This window comes from Triturus cristatus, chromosome 2_2, assembly GCF_964204655.1.
Source record: "Triturus cristatus chromosome 2_2, aTriCri1.1, whole genome shotgun sequence".
Lineage (NCBI taxonomy): Eukaryota > Metazoa > Chordata > Amphibia > Caudata > Salamandridae > Triturus > Triturus cristatus.
This window is the reverse complement of record NC_140582.1, coordinates 963,147,438-963,168,334: the sequence shown is the minus strand read 5'-3', so window position 1 is coordinate 963,168,334 and position 20,897 is coordinate 963,147,438. Positions and strand designations below refer to the sequence as shown.

General features: G+C 45.1%; 1 protein-coding gene across 4 annotated transcripts in view; it reads right to left on the bottom strand.

Annotated features, from left to right (window-relative positions):
- The window catches only part of LDB2 (LIM domain binding 2), a 1,323,491-nt gene extending 1,311,161 nt beyond the window's left edge, over window positions 1–12,330 (bottom strand). For 2 of the 4 annotated variants that reach the window (XM_085642377.1, XM_085642379.1), the window contains exon 1: window positions 11,879–12,273. In XM_085642377.1, coding sequence (XP_085498503.1) covers window positions 11,879–12,010 — 132 coding nt within the window. In that variant the 5' untranslated portion in view covers window positions 12,011–12,273. Of the gene's footprint in view, window positions 1–11,878 lie in introns of all 4 variants that reach the window. The other 2 variants (XM_085642378.1, XM_085642376.1) reach the window with 2 other exon arrangements.
- Between the last annotated feature and the right edge of the window lie 8,567 nt (window positions 12,331–20,897).

Genomic DNA, 20,897 nt, shown 5'->3' with positions numbered 1-20,897 from the left:
TCGAAAACTTGAACCATTTTTAAAGCAATTTAAATTTAATTTTAATTAATAAATAATTTTTTGAGTGGGTATGGTAAGTCAAAAATTTCATGGTCCCTTTTTTCCACTTCTCCACAATCACATTTTCAGTTTATCATTGTAGTCTCTCAAGGACCTTGTAATGTGATAATTGATTTTTACTGTTTTTAAAAAAAAAAAATAATAAATTACGCGTACCGTACGCGTACGGTAAAAAAAAAATAAAAAAAAGTTTAAAAAAATATATTAAAAAAAGTTGAAAGGTAAGGTTGGCTCTTAAAAGAGCCGTTGTGTTCATGCAGGGACAGAGGAAAGAAAGAATGGGAATATTAGTCGATACGACAAATGTGCTGATCTATTAAATTGTTCACTAGGGCAACACTGGTCTCCCTATGACAAATTAGATCATGACAAGTGGCGCACCGAATTAAAACCCTCGCAAACCGATGGTTGGTTTCCAGAGGACGAGAAAAAGGAGATGCTCCCCCCACAGATGAAGGGCTCAGCTGACCTGCCGAAGATGGACTCGGCCCTGCAGATGATGGACCAGGCTGAGCTGCTGTGGATGTGCTTGGTTGACTTACTGAAGGGTTACCTTCAGTATGTCGAGCATATGTCCTACCGTGTACATCTTGAAGGTGTCTCAACATGGTGTGATTCCCGAAGGAATACTTCTTGTTGGGATTCCCTCTTGAAAGTACACGGCCACAAAGCTTACAAATCACTAAGGGTGCATTTACCTTTTTCTTGCCCTCTGGAAAAGAAAAATACTCCCATATGAAAGAGCTCTTTTGTTTCCTCCTTCTCTGCCTCAAGGTAGTGCTGCTAGCCTCACTCTCAGAAGAGTTCTGCTGTTCTGCCATCGTATCACAAAGACAACTCAGCTCCTTCTCCTAAGGGATCACAAGCAGAAATGAGGGGAATGGGTGTGGTGTAGGAGAGTTCTAGAACTGAAAGTAGTTTCAACCAATCAAAAGTTGTGTTTCATGATCACATGACCCACCGTGTGCGTACGTTACGCTTACGTTACGCTTACGGTGCGCTTACGGCAAAAGTACGCATGCGCATAAAAAAGACACGCGCATGCGCGCATGCGCAAAACAGGCACGCCCCTTCACTTCCGCGTAACATGCGCGTGCAGCGTACGCGTTACGCGCTGCGCGCGCGTGACGTACGTCTACGCATATTGCGTAAATGAACGCAAACAGCGTAGAAATCTAACGTTATAAAAGCGCTTACCGTACGCGCACGTTAAAAAAATAATAAAAAAAAAAAAGGGGGAAAAAAAAACCACTATGTTATACTAATAAATCTTACCTGTTTAGTTTAAAAAAATGGTAAAAATAAAAAATATATTGTAGAATTTTTAAAATTTAACCATAGTCTTTAAAAAAGGATAGAAAATTAAAATAAAAATATGTTAAAAAAATTGACAAAAAAAAATAAAAAATAAGAATTAGCATTTAAAAAACCTTGCAAATTCACTGAAAAAACCATGGGTTTCACACATGTTATAGTTAGCTGGACATTTCACTCGTAAAAAACCAATGAAATTCCCCCGTCATAGTTAGTTCAGCTAACTATAACTCGCGCGCCCGCAATGCACTACTGATGACGTCACATATTACATCACTCATGACATGGTCACTGACATCACTCATGACATCACTGATGACATCTCAAATGACATCACTGATGACATCACTGATGACATCATCCTTGTGATAGAGTGGCAGACCTCCTCTTCCCCTAATATAACCTTTGATACACACATTCAAAAATAGAGACTAAAATTTTCAAAACAATGGACATACCAATACCAGTTACAACAACCTCTTAAGTAATTCTAAGAACCACATACACATCCACTCATTCACCAACAGTCCTATACAGTCACTCATACATGCACTCACTCATCATATGTACTCATACACCTATACATCCTGTTACACAATGCCACTCATCCATAGAGTTACTCACACATAATCACTCATGCTAATAAAGAAACAAACATACATGTATTAGCTTATACAGTTATACACACACCACCACACTTACTTCAACGGAAACTTACACATACTTAGTCTTATAAACAGTCATTTATATAAACACATACTTATTCATACAGGAACTCTTTCAATCTCTCACTCTCACATATACTCACTTATATACACCAATAGTCACATATACTAGTTTAATAGATATGTAGTTACTCATAAAGACACTATTGAGACAGTCATTCACTCACTAACACACCCATACACACACTCATCCACCCATACAGTCCTGCACACATGCTGTCTTCAACACATACAAAGAGTGAATCACTCATTCATGCACCTATGCACTACGTAATACACCCCACCGAACCATACAGACACTCAGACTGATACTCAAAAAAACAACTAATAACCTATATAGACATCCATGAAGCTAATCACCAACCCATGCAGCCACTTATACACAAAGTGAGAGACTGATACAGATATTTTCATATTTAAACATTACTCAGTAAGCCATGTATTCACTATGATACACTTAATCAGTCAGTTACACAATACATTTTTCAAAAACAAAGCATCCATTTAGACACTTATATACCCATTTATTCTTCCATTGACCTTGAGATATACATATATAAAACATATTTAATTTTCAGAAAAACACACATTCACTGGATGATGTCATCAGTGATGTCATCAGTGATGTCATTTGAGATGTCATCAGTGATGTCATGAGTTATGTCAGTGACCATGTCATGAGTGATGTAATATGTGACGTCATCAGTAGTGCATTGAGGGCGCGCAAGTTATAGTTAGCTGAACTAACTATAACGGGGGAATTTCATTGGTTTTTTACGAGTGAAATGTCCAGCTAACTATAACATGTGTGAAACCTTTGGTTTTTTCATTGAATATATATATATATATATTCACAAAAAGATGCCCTGAGGCAAGGAAGCACACAACTGCTGGATGCTTAATCAAAAGCTTTTATTTCCAAAAACCGGCGATTCTGCTCCGAAAATCTTGTAATCCTTACGCGTTTCAAAGCTCTCTGGCTTCTTCTTCAGAGAATGACAACTGATGAAAAACTGAAGTGCTCGCTTGGCGCCTTTCATGCATGCAGTTGCAGCCCACGTGGGCCCTCTCAGGTGAGTTCAGATTCTCAGCATGCTGGTACCTGTAGTTGCCTACATCGAGCAAACCATTAATCCCAAGTGGGTTTCAGTTCATATTTCAGTGTCCTTGTTAAAATTAAATAACCCCAGTGGGCTTCGGAAAATGCAGACCGGAGTTTGCTTTCATTATCTCAGCTGTGCCTGAAGGTTGGAAAGTTCGAACCCTGTTGGGCCCCATGTTCACTGGGTGGCGCTTCCTTCACGGCCGGGCTGCCGTGCAACAAATTCACGAAAAGATGCCCTGAGGCAAGGAAGCACACAACTGCTGGATGCTTAATCAAAAGCTTTTATTTCCAAAAACCGGCGATTCTGCTCCGAAAATCTTGTAATCCTTACGCGTTTCAAACCTCTCTGGCTTCTTCTTCAGAGATTGACAACTGATGAAAAACTGAAGTGCTCGCTTGGCGCCTTTCATGCATGCAGTTGCAGTCCACGTGGGCCCTCTCAGGTGAGTTCAGATTCTCAGCATGCTGGTACCTGTAGTTGCCTACATCGAGCAAACCATTAATGGGCAACTTTTGTGGATTTGTAGCGGCACGCCTAAACCGCGAGAACGCCCTGCTGCTGAGTGAGCGGCCCTGCGGCATTGCAATCACGGCATGCCGAGAGGACAGCGGAGTCCTTTATCTTGGGGCATGTAAAGGCAGCGCAAACAGTGATCTTCAATTCCAAGGAACCCACTGGGGTATGAATTTTAATAATTGGGACACACAATGACTGCACCCACTGGGGTTTAACTCACGGGACTTCGAGTACCAGAAGGCTTTGTTGCCCACGCCCACTGGGGCGGGACTCTCGATAAATTCAGTCACCGTCAAGCAGCCTTGTTGATGTTCGTATTTCTGCCAGTGATCAAGGACATGTGAGTCTGAAACGCGTTTGGCAAAGGAATGATACCTGGGACTGTAATCCTGCATGTTGCTGCAACCTGAAATAAATGGATTTAAGCTCGCGCTGTGTGAGGCATTCTCATTATGGGCAACTTTTGTGGATTTGTAGCAGCACGCCTAAACCGCGAGAACGCCCTGCTGCTGAGTGAGCGGCCCTGCGGCATTGCAATCACGGCATGCCGAGAGGACAGCGGAGTCCTTTATCTTGGGGCATGTAAAGGCAGCGCAAACAGTGATCTTCAATTCCAAGGAACCCACTGGGGTATGAATTTTAATAATTGGGACACACAATGACTGCACCCACTGGGGTTTAACTCACGGGACTTCGAGTTCCAGAAGGCTTTGTTGCCCACGCCCACTGGGGCGGGACTCTCGATAAATTCAGTCACCGTCAAGCAGCCTTGTTGATGTTCGTATTTCTGCCAGTGATCAAGGACATGTGAGTCTGAAACGCGTTTGGCAAAGGAATGATACCTGGGACTGTAATCCTGCATGTTGCTGCAACCTGAAATAAATGGATTTAAGCTCGCGCTGTGTGAGGCATTCTCATTATGGGCAACTTTTGTGGATTTGTAGCGGCACGCCTAAACCGCGAGAACGCCCTGCTGCTGAGTGAGCGGCCCTGCGGCATTGCAATCACGGCATGCCGAGAGGACAGCGGAGTCCTTTATCTTGGGGCATGTAAAGGCAGCGCAAACAGTGATCTTCAATTCCAAGGAACCCACTGGGGTATGAATTTTAATAATTGGGACACACAATGACTGCACCCACTTACGGCTTACCCCAGCCCCTTCTGAGGATATTGTTCAGGTTACACCCCGCTGGTGAAGCACACCTCTAGAATACAGAACAGGTTCACAAGCCCACTCCCAAAAGCAATTAGGGAATGCTCCCTCAGGACTGCGCAGGCACGTTACAAAAGCGGCTGCATAAGCAGTTTGTGCAATATGGCCCCTGATTGGTCAAATATGTACCAGGTCTTGGCACAGCATGATGATGTCACGTTTGTTCTCAAATGATTCACACCCATGCTTTGTCTCGCCACACAAAGTAACACCCTTTAAAGTACCTTTACAGTACTTGCTGGACTGACAAACCAAAACAAACACCTGCCCACAGCACTAAAATCACGACTCTGATGCATGAATTGAATTAACTGAGTGTGTTAACACATAGTCACGAGCATTGTACTCTCTGTGAGAAACCATATCTGCCGACCCAGCCAATTCTAATAGCAGGTTGAAGCATGCAAACTAGGCGTGTCCCCTGTCATTGTACATCAGTGACGTCTCATTACATGTCTCTCAGTCTCCTTCCTTTGACCTTTGACTACAAACGGGGACGAAGCCGCAGAAACCAATGCTGCTTGGACTGGGTACAAATTGGCCAACTGAGGCCGCACATTAACGTGGTCCTTGCTTTCCAGGTACAATTCGTTCTGATCTCAAAGGCTTCAGAAGGATGAAAAACAGATTGGCTCTTTAGTATCGTGAAACTGTGACCCAGAGGTCTTTCGGATTCTTCTGCAGACAACTGAACGGTATTTATGGTTAATTGTAAAGGATACGAGAAGAGGGAGAGATGTTCTTGAAAGTGTGCACACAAAATGTGTTTGCACAGGAGTTGTGCCACATATCTGTGTGTTGTATCAGTGCGTGCAGTTCAAACAGGGACCATCACACAAGAAGATGAGATTTAAAATCCATTCTGTTCATGAATGACCTTGCAAACAGCACCAGCACAGGCAGCAACAAGTACAATGTGTAGGCCCGCTAAAGCATATTTCCCTTTTCCCTTTCGAAATTGAAAGATAGCATTTGTTAGAGAATCATTCCCACATGCATGCACCATAATGACTCTGTACCATGTGTGGGCACTCATTAGCTGCGAGCAGTGGCACGGTGAAAAATGTAGCAGAGCTCCTCTAAGAACTCTTTTACTGGCCATCTGTGAAAAGAAGGCATGCCACCATTAAACGCACACAGCTGTAAATATATACAAACCCCAAGAAGCAAATGACAACAAGCATCTCGGCACCGGCGCTTTACTTTTAACATTAAAAGAAAAGCGCGGGTGCCGCGATTATGGTAAATGTAAAGAAATAGATGTTTTTTTCTATTTCTTTACTTTTGCTATAATCGCGGCACCCATGCTTTACTTTTAATGTTCAAAGTAACCGGCGCTTTACTTTTAACATTAAAAGTAAAGCACGGGTGCCGCAATTATAGTAAAAGTAAAGAAATAGATGTTTTTTTCTATTTCTTTACTTTTGCTATAATCGCAGCACCCGCTCTTTACTTTTAATGTTAAAAGTAAAGCGCGGGTGCTGCGATTATAGCAAAAATAAAGAAATAGATGTTTTTTCTATTTCTTTACTTTTGCGAAAGTGAAAGTCATCACGGTGCTAATCACCCGTGAAAGACAGATGGCGGCAGGCTGCGCGCGTGCACGCTCGCGTGAACGCAAGCGCTAGGCCAGCAAGCAGCACTTTGAAAACTCACCTACTAAATGTCTCTCCAAGCAGTGCATGCGCGCTGACTCAGCGAGACCTAAAAAGGATCTGGGAAATGATTTGTCATGCCAGACATTGGTCTGCAGTAGGGACAAACAGAGCAGCAATATTTCCATCACCTACACAGTGGTAGTGATTCTTTCTGGCAGCAATTAAGAGTAACATAGGTTAAATGCAGATCAAGGAATGGGTGGATTATGAAACACACAGAAATCACTGCTGACAACCAATCTAGTGGTAGCATATTTCTGGGTTTCATCAACAAAAGAACAAACTTGATTCTATGTAGCACTTCATATTGCACATTCGCTATTTCTATGAGTTGTAAATAACACTAGGGAAAATTCACAAATGAGTTTATGAATATGGGAAGCAGTTTAACAGGAGTACTTCCTCAAAAAGCGCGCTATAAGACTACTACCTCACATAGTCCTAAATGTGTGCCCCGAGTTGTCAAGCTGTTAAAAAGTAATAGTGCAAAGCGAACACAGTAATTTCCAGTAGTGCAATTGCATGTGAATATTCCCTGAATATCCCCCTTTATTTCCATTTAGATGTTTTGGTGTCAAAGCACACGTCTTTAGGAGTATGTGAAGAAGTACTACCAGAGTATCCCATCAGCCCTCAAATGTATGCACTGTCATTTGTTCACATTAATAACCCATTATGTTTTATAAACTCACTAGGCATAAATGGGCGCGTACATTGAATAGCCTGAGAAAAATTGCAGCAACCAGAATATTCAGATAGGCTGTACTATTTGTGAATTCATACATGGTGTATCAGACGATGTGTAAATGTAGTAGTAGCCATATGGTGGGTGGAAGTCACAAAGAATTAAACCAATGTTGGAACCGAATCCTTGTGTAGTACTGAGGCTTTTCCTGACACTGTGAGTAGGCATGTAAGTTTCGCACAGCTTATGGTTCGCATAATTTATGGATATTCGTTCATGAGATATTGCTGTATAAGTGAGCGAGCATGTCCGTATGTATATAGTACACACGTGGACAAGCTACAAAGCAAGAGAATGCTGCATAGAGTGCAGAGAAGGAATACAAGAGGGACTGAGACAAGTCTAACTTACCAGCCATAGGTTTACACTAAGTGACGCATCAGTATGCCCCTCAACTGCCAAGTGGTTTTCTTTCAGCTGTAATCATTTCTGCCAATCACCAGATGCATAGCAAAAGGTACATTTTCTAACAGTACATGAGTTTCAAGACTGTTGAAGGGATGAACATTCTCCTGAACTTGGGCCTCATATAAATTTTTGTATTTCTCTTACATTGAACAAACTCTGCCACAATAAAGGGAACGTGTTTGGTGATCATTTTGTGAATAACCCTTTAAAAATAAGCTATTATTTTAAACGGTGAACTGAACCTAATCTCTTATGACATTGTCTACACTGGGAAGTGTGGTGGTGCAAAAAGATTCTCTTCAATCACTGCAAGCTATTTTTCAGAGTCACTGGTATCACTAATAACTCTGTTCGGGTTAGAGAACTCTTTTTCTGTATGCATTTGCTGTATGTTGCTTTGATTTGAGGTCTAAAATGCAAAGCATTCATGTCTACCACAGTATCATTGGAAGAAACAGGAGAGGAGTTAGAGGATATATAACAATTCAACTAATTACCGTGCGGAGCAAGTAGTTGGTCTGTGTTGCAATGTGGCAGATGAAACGTACATTAAAAGTAACAACACAAGAGTAAAACTGAGTAATACATACATAAGTAAAATTGAATGATACTTAATAAGATAGTGGGTTGAAAAGCATGACACAGATGTAACTTTGTAAATAAGCTAAGAAAACGCAGTCCGAAACTATGGGGGCCATTATGACATCAGGCCGATCGCCACCGCCTGACATCTTTGCCCACCCGCACTTCAATTACCCCCCACCATATTACAATGGTGGGGGTACAGCGGCAAACAGAAAGACCGTCAGCCGCTTTACCGCAGGCAGGCAATCGTTACGATTGCCTGCTGTGCGGTCCTGGGCCTTAATATGGTGGCGGTGCCCAGCAGGCACCGCCCGCCATATTAGGATATGTGCGGATTTTGGCCTTTCCATGGTGGCATTGGGCATGCAGGCTTTGGCTGTGGGGGCCAGGTGCGGGCCCCTGGGTGTTTGGGGGGTGGGCGATGCACATGAGGGGTACCTATGATACCCCCCTGCATTGGCATACTCAAGGTGGCAGGCATTGTGCATGCCAATACACAATGTGCATATTCAATATTGTGACGGGTGCTGCTTACAGCACCACCCGCCACAATGTTGAATAGCCAGGATATCCTAATTGCTAATGCGGGACCGCCGCACTCCTGGCGGTCGGTCCCGTTTACCGGTCCGCCCGCCATCATAATAGGCCCCTTGGTTGCAGAATGTATCGTGACCTCCACACTTGAATGTATCATTTATAAAAGACTGGACCTCATTTAAATTCAATGAAATCTTCTCTACTTTTTGTTGAGTTATACTGTGGTTAATAGTGGATGGATGTTATACTCTATTTTATTTCTCCTAGTCAAGAATGTTTGTGAGATGAGTCCTGCCCCTCTTTTTACCTTTCTCCCTTTCTGCCTCAGGTGTTCTGTACATGCATCTTCTCTGCTTTACCCACTTTTTTCTTGTTCAGGCTGTTTTTTTGCCCTACACCATCTTTTCTAGACTTTGTACACGTGCAAAAGAAGGAACATTATTGCTTCATTACAAATGTTTCAGTACTTTTATAATATATATTTTTCTTCAGTTTTCCAGTTGTTAATTTTGTACACTCTTTTGTAAATATAATGTTCTTTAAACGGAGTTTTGCAAACCCACTTTCCTCGTATTGTAAAAAGCCTTCAATGAAAACTAATTTAAATAAAAAGTTTGGAAAATACATTGTCCATCTTTTTTGTATATTTCAATAACTGTATAGTTATACGTTTAAAACCAAACTATTTTTAGAATATTTCCATTAAAATTAAAGTTAAAATGATGACCATTGTTAATGTATAGCAAAATGCCCTAACAATACCACCCATAGGACAGTCTTCCAAATGTCTTTTTTTTCCAAAGTTGGAATAGTGTGCAGAAGAATTTGTTAAGATATAAAGTCCTACCTAGAATCTGATCGGTAAACCCAGTCAGGGAGTTGCTTGCGGGTAAATATTTGTAGAAGCATTAAGACTTTTAAATGAAAAACCTGCTCGCATTATAGGATGTGTGTTTCAGGGCTTTAAATGTGCATGAGATGTCTGTGATCAAATCATAAACATAGCACCTGAAATTCAGAGAAGTAGCAAAAACTACTTGAAAACAATTATATGGGGCAATTTACTTAAGGCATTTATAAACACGTGGAGAACTTCACATACTTGTAAACGCCTTCATTCATTAGCTTCAAAATGCACACCCCTCCATAAGTAAAAATGAAGAGTTTGCAGCCCTCTAAATTTGTAATAATTGTATATGATGATTCCCAGAATAATCTGTTTTGTGGGCAAGTTACAAAGGCATTTAAGAGTAGGCTAAGTAGTATTCCTGAGTACTGCTTCAGGTACTCATTAATGCCTTTGGAAATTGTCCCCTGAAAGTTTGTTGAAGTCTCTTCGCCACTAGTTAGTTCAACAGTTCTGTTTAGAGGAATGTCAGATTTTCTACCGCTGCCATCAGACCAATGCCAGAGCCCTTCTGATACCTATTACTCTCAATTAAAGACATCAGCCCATACAAGAGCAGTCTACACTGTGTATGTATGCTACACAGATCAGGGTGACAATGCCCACGGCATACACAACAGTACATATCCTTAAGCTTCCCACCACCAGACCTCACGCCTTGCTTTGTGACCCCTGAGCACTTGAGTCCAGTGACCTGGTCAGGTTTGCCTGCTGCCTGTACTCTTAGGGTCATTTACAATCATGTGCAAACAGTGAAATTAGCAGATACCACACTTATTTCCTATGCATGCTCTTTTTCAGTTGTCCAGTTGATCTTTCAGGTGTAATGTATGTTTGATCAATCAGTGATGTAAACCCTATAAAACAAGCTATTTTACCATCAGCAAAGGACTGGTGCTAATTGTGCAAAAGTTAAACAAACCTGCAGAAACTGTTTTTAACACACAAGATCGCTTCTTTTTTGTTCAAAAAGCTAAATCAGATATGTATATCCAGCATTAATGACAATCCTCATGCAAGGTAGGACTACATGTCGGGCCTTGGAACCCACCGATGTGAATTACAATTTACAAAGGACTTGTGCTCAACCTAATAACAGGTGTAACCGCAGAGTGTTAGAAGCAACCGCGTAGCGTGATGTCACCAATGCCAATAGCGCATCTCCCAACTACACGTCATGTGCCCGCCTCAGCCGGGCTGACAGCCCCAAATTTTCAAGATGCTCCAACAACAATGTACACTTTCTTCTGCAAAGTTCTCTCTGCTCCTCCTCTCAGAGAGAAGAACCGCGCACTTTATCAAACAGATGGTTATACATCTGCTCACCTCCGGAATCCCTTCTAATACCCATCCTTTCTGCTAAAGAATTCACGCGTGTGGTCACCACCTCTATCCCAGCCGAGAGGTGTGCTTTGTGACGTCATCCCCCGGTGAATCCCTGTTTGCTTATCTCGGCCCAGCACGTGCGCTATATGTTGTGAGAGAAAGGGGGCTTTCCTGCGCGCGCTGTGTGTCACTGCGACCTGCTAATGGGATGCACGCAGCGCGCCGCCAGGAAATACAGCTCTGGAAGTTCCCACTCAGGCAACTTTATGTGAAAAGGGCTGTCTATCCCGCACGCTGTTAGAAAAATATCAGATATTTGTCAACTAGGTGTGCACCATGCCTCTACGTTTAATATGAGATGGTTGAAAGGAACGGTCTCCCCATAGCCTGTGGTGCTGAAGCAAGTTTGGAACCAACTACTTTCTTCACACACGCTGTTTTCCTTTCACAGAAGTTAAATGCACAAGTTACTGTATGTGTAGCCTTGCATGTTCCCATACATTGCAAACAACATTATCCATCTAAAAAATAAACATCTATAAAAGAAAGAAACTCCAGAGTGGATTCGTGATAAACCATACATTACAGCACAGCATGTTTTAATTTCATCTACACTGCTGTCCAACAGCACTCGCACATTGGCAGTATAGCCGTCACAAGACCACATTGAATATATATATATACATATACAATATATAAAATAAACCAAGCACGTCAAAGGAATGCAGCCCCTGTGACGGCATGGCCGAGGCTGCTTTAAGAAGGTAAGGGCACTCACCTCAGTGCGAGACTGCAGCCTCTTGTTCATTTCATAGATTCGGTACTCCGGCTGCACCATGTATGGTGTGTGTCTCCTATAGAAGGGGCCAAAGGGCGAGGAGTAGAAGGGGTCATGGGGCGTGCTGGACATCTCGCCTGCTTGCGCGGATTCAAGCGACAGAGAGCGGCGCCAATCTCCATACAGAGCACATGTGCGGAGTGTTCCTCCCGGTACAAACTCGCAGCGGCGGCGGCACACGCTCGCGCACACACAGATTCCACTGGCTGGCTGGAAGCTGCTGCCGGAGCCCTCAGTAGCAAGCGGCTGAGGAGGGGGAGGGGGAAGGAGAAGGAGAGGGGAAACGAACGAGCCTCGGCACAGGAGCGCCAGAGAGGGAGAGGGAAAGACGGAGAGAGAGGGGAGAGACTATAGCTCCAGGCAGCGCGGCTTGTTTTTAAAGAAGCCGTGTGCGGACGGGTCGTTTCCTGGCCGCACTGGAGAGTAGTGAAAACACATCAACATTTCCCTGCTAGGCTGACAGCGGTCCAGGGCTTGGTTTCACTTCTTTGCTGCTTGGAGCTCTGTAGAATCCTGGCAGGAAGGTTTGCTTGGGGCTGGTTTAGTTGCTGCCTGGGCATTCCTTCACAGCAATTAGGTTTACGATAATTAAATGATACCAGTGACATAGTATAGACAGAGTGTATCCACACACAGAGCACCAGGCTGTGATGCATAGGCAAGAGTACCGCACATTGTGCCATAGTTAGGAGTGCATTAAATCCTCGTTTCTATGCCATAGGATATTACATCTCCCAAATCTATATTCCCACAGCGTGCCTCCGAGCCCATCCCTGTGTTAGAAATGGTGTCTCTATAAACCTGACCCTGTTCCAAAAGCAGCATCCTTGCCTGATGTTTTCTCTTGAGGTTAGCTGATTACTAGTGTTTATTAGATTACCTCCTTCTTTGTTTGTCCAGAGCTGGCACTGCCCTGAGGCCACAACAAACAAGGGGAGGAAGTACAGCCACCTAACATTCGCCAAGGGCAGACATACATTCTCAAGGTGGCAATGCAGTGAAGGTCAATGCTGAAGACATTTTGTATGAGTAGGTAGTGAACCATGGGACTACTGTTAATTACTGTAAAAAAGTTTATGAATCTTTAGATTTTGTTTTTTTTAAACAAGTCCCATGTTACTTTAAGGAAAAAGAGCTGCATTAAAAAAAAGATTACTTTTTCAAAAAGTAATCACAAACTTTGTGGTCTGCCGACCCCAGCAGGCCACCATCCTTATGATGTCAATGAATCATACTAAATCGGAATTTAATATGCATGAGGTAGGTTGGATTCAGACCAACTATGATTCAGATTTTTAAGAACATACGTTGGTTCTTAAAAATCTATACTAATCGCAAAAATACTAGTCGCAAATTGCACCCAGTATTTTGCAACCACTACCTAGTACCAATGACCCAATATGTCTTACAGCAGAGAGGCACTGAGGTAACAGGTGCTATTGAAAGATCCACACATTTTAACAACTAACATTAATTTTCATAAACCAAATACCTATGCAATTTATGCAAAAATGGAACATTGTTCAGCAAAGCAGAAAGAAATTCCATTCTAGATTGCTAGAAGACCTAGGAATTAGAAGCTGTTAATACCCATTCAAGTCACAAGGAGAAATCTAGATAATGAAATGGTTCCTTCCAATTGAAATGGTACCCAATCATCAACAATGCTGGTCATGGGGAAATACATTTGCACCCCTGTATGCAAATACACATGGCATAACCTCTAAAGCAGTGTTACCTGATGTCTTACACCAAACACAGGAAGAGCACTGTCACTGCAGACCTAGGTATGAAATTGATAGGCAAGGGGATCCCTTGCTGATTTGAAGGTGCGTCTGACGGACCCTTGCTCCTGGACTCTTGGCCTTGGGCTGTTGTACTGTTTTTGAGCCCACTGTTCGCCGGACCCGCTTCGCGGGTCCCGCTTCATTGGAATTGCCGCTGGGGAATCTGTGGAGAGGCTGTGCAGTCTGTGTTGTGCTGGGGCTCTTGGGCAGGGCTGCGAGCGTTTCTGCAGGGACTCCGTCTCCCAGGAGTCCCTGCCTGGCCGATTGAGAACACCTGGCCCGCTCTCCCTGTCAGCCCCGCCCCCTGCGCACAGAGTGTGTTAAAGAGCCTGCCTGCCTCTTACCTGCGGGATCCCTTGGTGATTTGAAGGTGCGTCTGACGGACCCTTGCTCCTGGACTCTTGGCCTTGGGCTGTTGTACTGTTTTTGAGCCCACTGTTCGCTGGACCCGCTTCGCGGGTCCCGCTTCATTGGAATTGCCGCTGGGGAATCTGTGGAGAGGCTGTGCAGTCTGTGTTGTGCTGGGGCTCTTGGGCAGGGCTGCGAGCGTTTCTGCAGGGACTCCGTCTCCCAGGAGTCCCTGCCTGGCCGATTGAGAACACCTGGCCCGCTCTCCCTGTCAGCCCCGCCCCCTGCGCACAGAGTGTGTTAAAGAGCCTGCCTGCCTCTTACCTGCGGGATCCCTTGGTGATTTGAAGGTGCGTCTGACGGACCCTTGCTCCTGGACTCTTGGCCTTGGTCTGTTGTACTGTTTTTGAGCCCACTGTTCGCTGGACCCGCTTCGCGGGTCCCGCTTCATTGGAATTGCCGCTGGGGAATCTGTGGAGAGGCTGTGCAGTCTGTGTTGTGCTAGGGCTCTTGGGCAGGGCTGCGAGCGTTTCTGCAGGGACTCCGTCTCCCAGGAGTCCCTGCCTGGCCGATTGAGAACACCTGGCCCGCTCTCCCTGTCAGCCCCGCCCCCTGCGCACAGAGTGTGTTAAAGAGCCTGCCTGCCTCTTACCTGCGGGATCCCTTGCTGATTTGAAGGTGCGTCTGATGGACCCTTGCTCCTGGACTCTTGGCCTTGGGCTGTTGTACTGTTTTTGAGCCCACTGTTCGCCGGACCCGCTTCGCGGGTCCCGCTTCATTGGAATTGCCGCTGGGGAATCTGTGGAGAGGCTGTGCAGTCTGTGTTGTGCTGGGGCTCTTGGGCAGGGCTGCGAGCGTTTCTGCAGGGACTCCGTCTCCCAGGAGTCCCAGCCTGGCCGATTGAGAACACCTGGCCCGCTCTCCCTGTCAGCCCCGCCCCCTGTGCGTCACGTCTGATCTATAACAGTGGAGCTTACTTCCGCTGCGCGGGAGCACGCGGGAGCGTCCCGGGAGAAGCCCGGGACAAGGGCGGGACCGTCTGTGGCCGTCAGGGGCTGAAGGAGGCTGGGCTGGGCCCGCTCTCTGACATTGCGCCCTCTGACCACTTGTTACAGTACGTTCCCTGTATCTAGAGACCTCTGGTGTTTGTTTATAAAGTATTGTTCTTTTTAAAGCTCGTTGGCTGCAAAGTACGTCTTCTCCTTCAAATACCACTGCCCAGATCTCTACTCAGGCCGAGGTGGGGTCAGCCACTTTGGGTCCTCTAGACAAATACTTTAGTCGGGTAACCCTAGATATTGACAAAGAGATCGCTTTGGCGGAGAGGCGTGCCGAGTGTAGGTTATCTATTGAACTCCTTAAAATTCCTTTGGAGAAACGGCCACCTCAGGGTTTCCCGGCATTGGTTCCTCCCCTGTCATCCCTAACCCTGCCAGCTGTACTGGAAACGCCTTACACCTTTCCCCCTTCACCAGAGTTGTTGGCTGGCTCGTCTGTGGGTCACGATGTGCCCATTTTGCCTTCTACCTCGTCCATTATACTAACTGGTTTACCTACAGGGCAGGTGACCACTGCCCAACCGAGTGTGTCAACTCACGTGGCTAAAACTAAACCAAGTAATAAAAGAAGTGCTGCCCCGAAGAAGTGCTATCTTCCTAAACATCCGAAAAAAATAAGGAAGGTTGGAATATGTCTACGCCCTTCCTGCGAGTCTATTAGGGCTGGCTCTGGTGGGGTTAAGATTGTCAAAGACGGAGTTGTTCCGGCTAGTCCTGTATCTAACACGAATGACCCCTCAGCGATGGTGTTGACTGAGACCTTATCTTCTGCTCCACCCCTGCTCCACGAGTTGGAGAGGCTGATGAGGTCTCTCTTGACTCCTATTGAGGAACGAGTTAAAAAATTGGCTGATCGGTTAGATCATTTCGAGCAGGCTACTCTAGATAACTTTTTTTCCACCAAATCCCTAATCAAGTCCCACCCTAGGATGGGGGATAGTATCAATCTTGCGAAACCAAATGGTCAGGCAAATGGTGTGTCCATCGCTGAGCCTCCTCCCCCCGCAGTCAGCATTGCAAGTAGGCCTCAGTCGAAGGGACATATCCCCAAGACTAATTTAGATTTGTCGGACCGTCCAAGTAGTAATACCACTAAAAAAAACAAGCTGCCTGACACTGTGGCTATAGGTAATAAAGATAGCTCCAAAAGTGGCAATCCTGTATCTAATGGTTCCCAACCCTCACCAAGCATTTCAACACCTCGTCTTGGTGCTCCTGCTAGGGGTAACAATGACAGTTCCAAAACTAATAACACTGTATTGAATAGTTCCCAACTACCACCAAGTATTCCAACATCCGGTCCTGCTGCTCCTGCCATTATCCTGCCTAACACCCTCCCGATGAAGGCACCCCGTAGGATACCTCCTATGAATCTCACTCCAGATTCTTATCCTTTCGTGGCTGTCCTTACTAATGTACCACCTTTGTTGGCCGGGCAAAGAGAATCCTTCCAGATGCTAAAGAACAAGGTAATGCACTGGTTAAAGGTAAATAGACCACTGCCTGGGGAAGTGGACGGGCTGATTATTGGTGTGAGAAGGACAGACTGGATAGGTTGTACTCCTAAGCACTTGGGGGGGGAGTGTACAGTTGTTAATTTTCAAGATCCTAGGGTGGCACGTCTGATCACGAAACAAAATTGGGGCACAAGCAGTGGTGGAATTGGTGTTGTTGATCTTACATTCTTTTATCCAAGACCAACAGGTGTTCAATTTGGTATGATCAGTGAACTAGGTTGCTATAACAATCTCCCCTCCCCAGGGTTTGTTCCTTTCACTGTACCCATACAACGGGGCAACTTTTATAAAGGACCAACGTACAATCGTTTTGAAGTGATGAAAGATCCGGGGTGGGTTTATTGACCAAATTCCGATTATTCCACGAACAGTAGGGAAGGTATGACCCGTTGGGATATATGTGGGAAGCCTGTGTTAACTGTTTTGACTAAAAATGTGGAACCAAATGAAATGAGAACTGGTTGGGAGACTGTGATTTTGGAGGAAATATGTGGGGAGTGTATTTCAATTTCTGGGGACTCTGAAAATGAGGAACTAATTACACTTAGCACTGTTGGCACCCAGGAGGTTGATCACAACACTGAGGATACCACCCGAGAGAGGGAGGGATATGACGGAATCTTAACAAACGACTTTGGGATGTCCTGTGTAGGAGCAGTAGCCATAGACGGCCCCAGTCTAGGGAAGTTTTTTTCATGGAACATCGCGGGGCTGAGTAGCAAGTTGATGTCCCAAAACTGGATGGATTTCGTCAATGGCTTTGAAGTTTGTTTATTCCAGGAGACATGGGCTTGTGACCCTATATTTCTTCCTGGTTACTTAAATTTTTCAATCCCGGCCAGTAGAGGTGCTGGGGGTCGACCGATGGGAGGCCTTACAATCTGGATAAGGCAATGTCTTCAAATAACAATCAAAGTGGTGGATTTGGGTTGTAAGGACATCCAAATGCTAAGAATAGCCTCAGAAAAGTGGGGAGGGATAGATATATACAACATCTATGCAAGGGGCAGTACCACTGGGAGTTCACCCATTCTAGAGGCTTTGTCCACTTTTTTGGAATCGCAGTCCCTGGGTAACAAAGTTGTAGTAGCTGGTGACCTAGATAGGACTTTCGAACCATTGGATAGATCGGATGATCCCCTAGGGCAAGAGGAGGATACGCAATGGGGTGTTCCGACTTTAAATCTGGCTCCTGTTAAGCGGTGGACGAAAGATATATTACAACTGAATGCCATTTGCCTGGAACATGGGTTGAGAGCCCTAAATGGGAGGACGAAGGGCGATAGGGAAGGTGCCTGTACATTCGACAATGGTCATAACCAAAGTCGGATAGACTATGTCCTTTGCAGCCTCAATTTGTGGCAGTTGGTATGCGACATGAAAATCGAGGGTAGACTGGAAAGTGACCACAATCCCCTCTGTGTGACCCATAACTGGTGGATGGCCATATCAGGGAACCCTCAATTAAGTGACGGCCCAATGCCTATCATGGCTAATGACATGCGCAGACTTAACTGGCCGAGTGTATTGGCGAATGCAGAATCTATGGACTTTATAAGTTCCGAGGTGGATACTGCAATCGCTGCTATGGAGGCTGCAAACCCCGTAATCCCAGGTTCTAGGGAAATAACGGACATACACAATAAACTCTTTTCCCTTTTAAAACCGCATTTCTTGAGGGCCCGCAAGATAAATAGGAAACAACCACCCAAACCAGCTAGGTGGTTCAATCATCAGTGCAGGGAAGCCAGGCTAAGCTTGGGAAGAGCAATCAGGAATAGGGACAGGGCAGCGATTAGCGAGGCTAGGAAGCACTACAAGGTTAGCGTATCGCTAGCAAAAAAAACATGGGACGAAAAGTATTGGGTAGAACTAAAGGAGGCCTCGGGGGCTAAGGATTCCAGGTTATTTTGGAATATTGTCAAGTGGGGTAGAGGTGGAACTCCAAATAAACCCGACAATAATGTCGCTGAGGGTGCCTGGGTGGATTATTTCAAACCCCAATATGCTGAGATTACCGAGTTTAAGGATGTGGAAGTAATTTCAGCTGTATTCCCCACTGGGAATTTATTTTCCCTTAAAGAAACTGAAGTTGCAATATGCTCTGCCCAAGGGGGAAGGGCCCCGGGTCTAGATGGGATACCCTCTGATGTTTTTATAAACGATAAGGCGAGGTGGGCTAGGTATGTATTCCTTTTGGGAAATGCTATTGCGAAGGGAACGGCAGTCCCAGAGTTATGGAAGGGAGCAAATATTATACCCATATATAAAAAAGGGGATCGGTTCCTCCCGGGCAATTATAGGCCGATAAGTTTGATTGCCACTATCCAAAAAGTGGTAGGGAGAATGGTGGTAAATCGACTAATGGACTGGGTAGATGAGAACAACGCCCTGTCCCCTTATCAGGCTGGTTTTCGGCGGGCTACAAGCACAGTCGACCAGGTGTTTCGCTTTGCTCTGCTGCAGTGGGGGGACGGTGGTGCTCGGCGAGGGCAGCCTGTATGTTGCCTTTGTCGACTTGCGGGCTGCCTTCGACCTGGTACCGAGGAGAAAGCTCTGGGCAGTTCTGAGCGAAATAGGCCTTCCGGCTGAGTTACTCACTCTGATAATGAGGCTGCATGAGTGTAATTTCGCCAAAGTTCAGTGGGGTATGAATGGTGAATCATCTGCCGACTTTCCGATTGAACGCGGAGTACGACAGGGGTGTGCTATGGCCCCCCTGCTTTTTTCCCTATTTATTAACGGAATTGTGGCTCGGATGCTGGATGCCAGTGTCGATGCACCCTCGTTGGCGGGCCTCAGGGTTCCGATCCTGATGTTCGCCGACGATACGCTGATTTTGTCTAAAACACCGGCTGGCTTGCAGCGAGCTTTAAACATCTTCGATCTTTTCTGTGGGGAACATGGCCTGGAAGTTAACGTGGGCAAGACCAAGCTGATGGCCTTCTCACCAAAACGTAGACCCCGGCCTAAAATACTTCTGAACAACTGTGAGCTTGAGGTGGTTACTGTATTTACCTACCTTGGGGTGCAGATAGCAAACAATCTAAAATGGTCTCAACATATAGAAAAGGCGGTCCTGAGGCATCAACAGATTTCGGGGGCACTTCGGGTGGAACACAAAAAGTCTAAATCAAAGCCTAGTCCTGGCAGTATATGATGCCAAGGCTATTGGGTCTGCCCTATATGGGGCTGAGCTGTGGGGTTTTGAGAGGCATCTCCCCTTGCAAATATCGGAGAATAGGTTCCTTAGGGGAATCACGGGTCTCCCTCAGAGTACACCATTAATCCCGCTTGGTCTTGATTTAGGGAGAAGATCAGTTAGTGACCGAGCGCGATTGCGCCCGATTCTCTATTGGAGACACCTCTGGACTATCCCAGAGATACGGCATTATGCAGAGGGGTTCCTTGCCATAATTAAAGCTGACACCTTTCATAAAATAGTCTGGTTAAAAAATCTTAGGACTGCTCTAGGTGACCTCGGCCTCTCCAATCTATGGGATAATCCATCTGGGGAACCCTTTCCAAGTAAAAACATAATTAAAAGCTTATATTGGGACTGGATAGATGGCAGACTCTGGAGTAGAACGAGATCAGACACAATGGCGGGGCGTTTCTTAGAAATCAAACTGTGTCCTGTATTGGAACTATACTGGGACAGTATTACTAACCCAGGGGATAGGAAGCTTTTCTTCCAGTTAAGATCAGGTGCCCTTCCTCTGAGATCACTGACGGGTAGGTGGAGGAGTTCAACCACCTCGTGCTGCCCGGTTTGTGGTGCAACTGAGGAAAATATAGGTCACTTTCTATTCCTGTGTAAAGCTTATGCCACCCCGAGAAGAGTTTGGTTAGCTCCTGTTTGTAGAAATCTAGGGACAACCAGGGGTGTTGAGGTGCTACGAATTATTTGCACCACCACTGATATGCCTATTGTTCTGGGTACAGCAAAGTATCTGGGGTGGGCATGGTCCATCAGACGGAGGGCAATTTCTATTAATGTAATATAACTGGAGTAACGGATGTATGTCGTTAAAACGCACACTTTTACAACGCATGCACTTACAACGCATTTTTTACAACGCAACATCCACTACAACGCATTCCATTACAACGCAGGACACTACAACGCATTTTTAAAAACTACCTTTACAACGCATTCCATTATATCGCATACTACCTTTACAACGCATACCATTACAACGCATAATATTTCATTGCATTTAACGTAAATATTGGATAGTATAGGGGT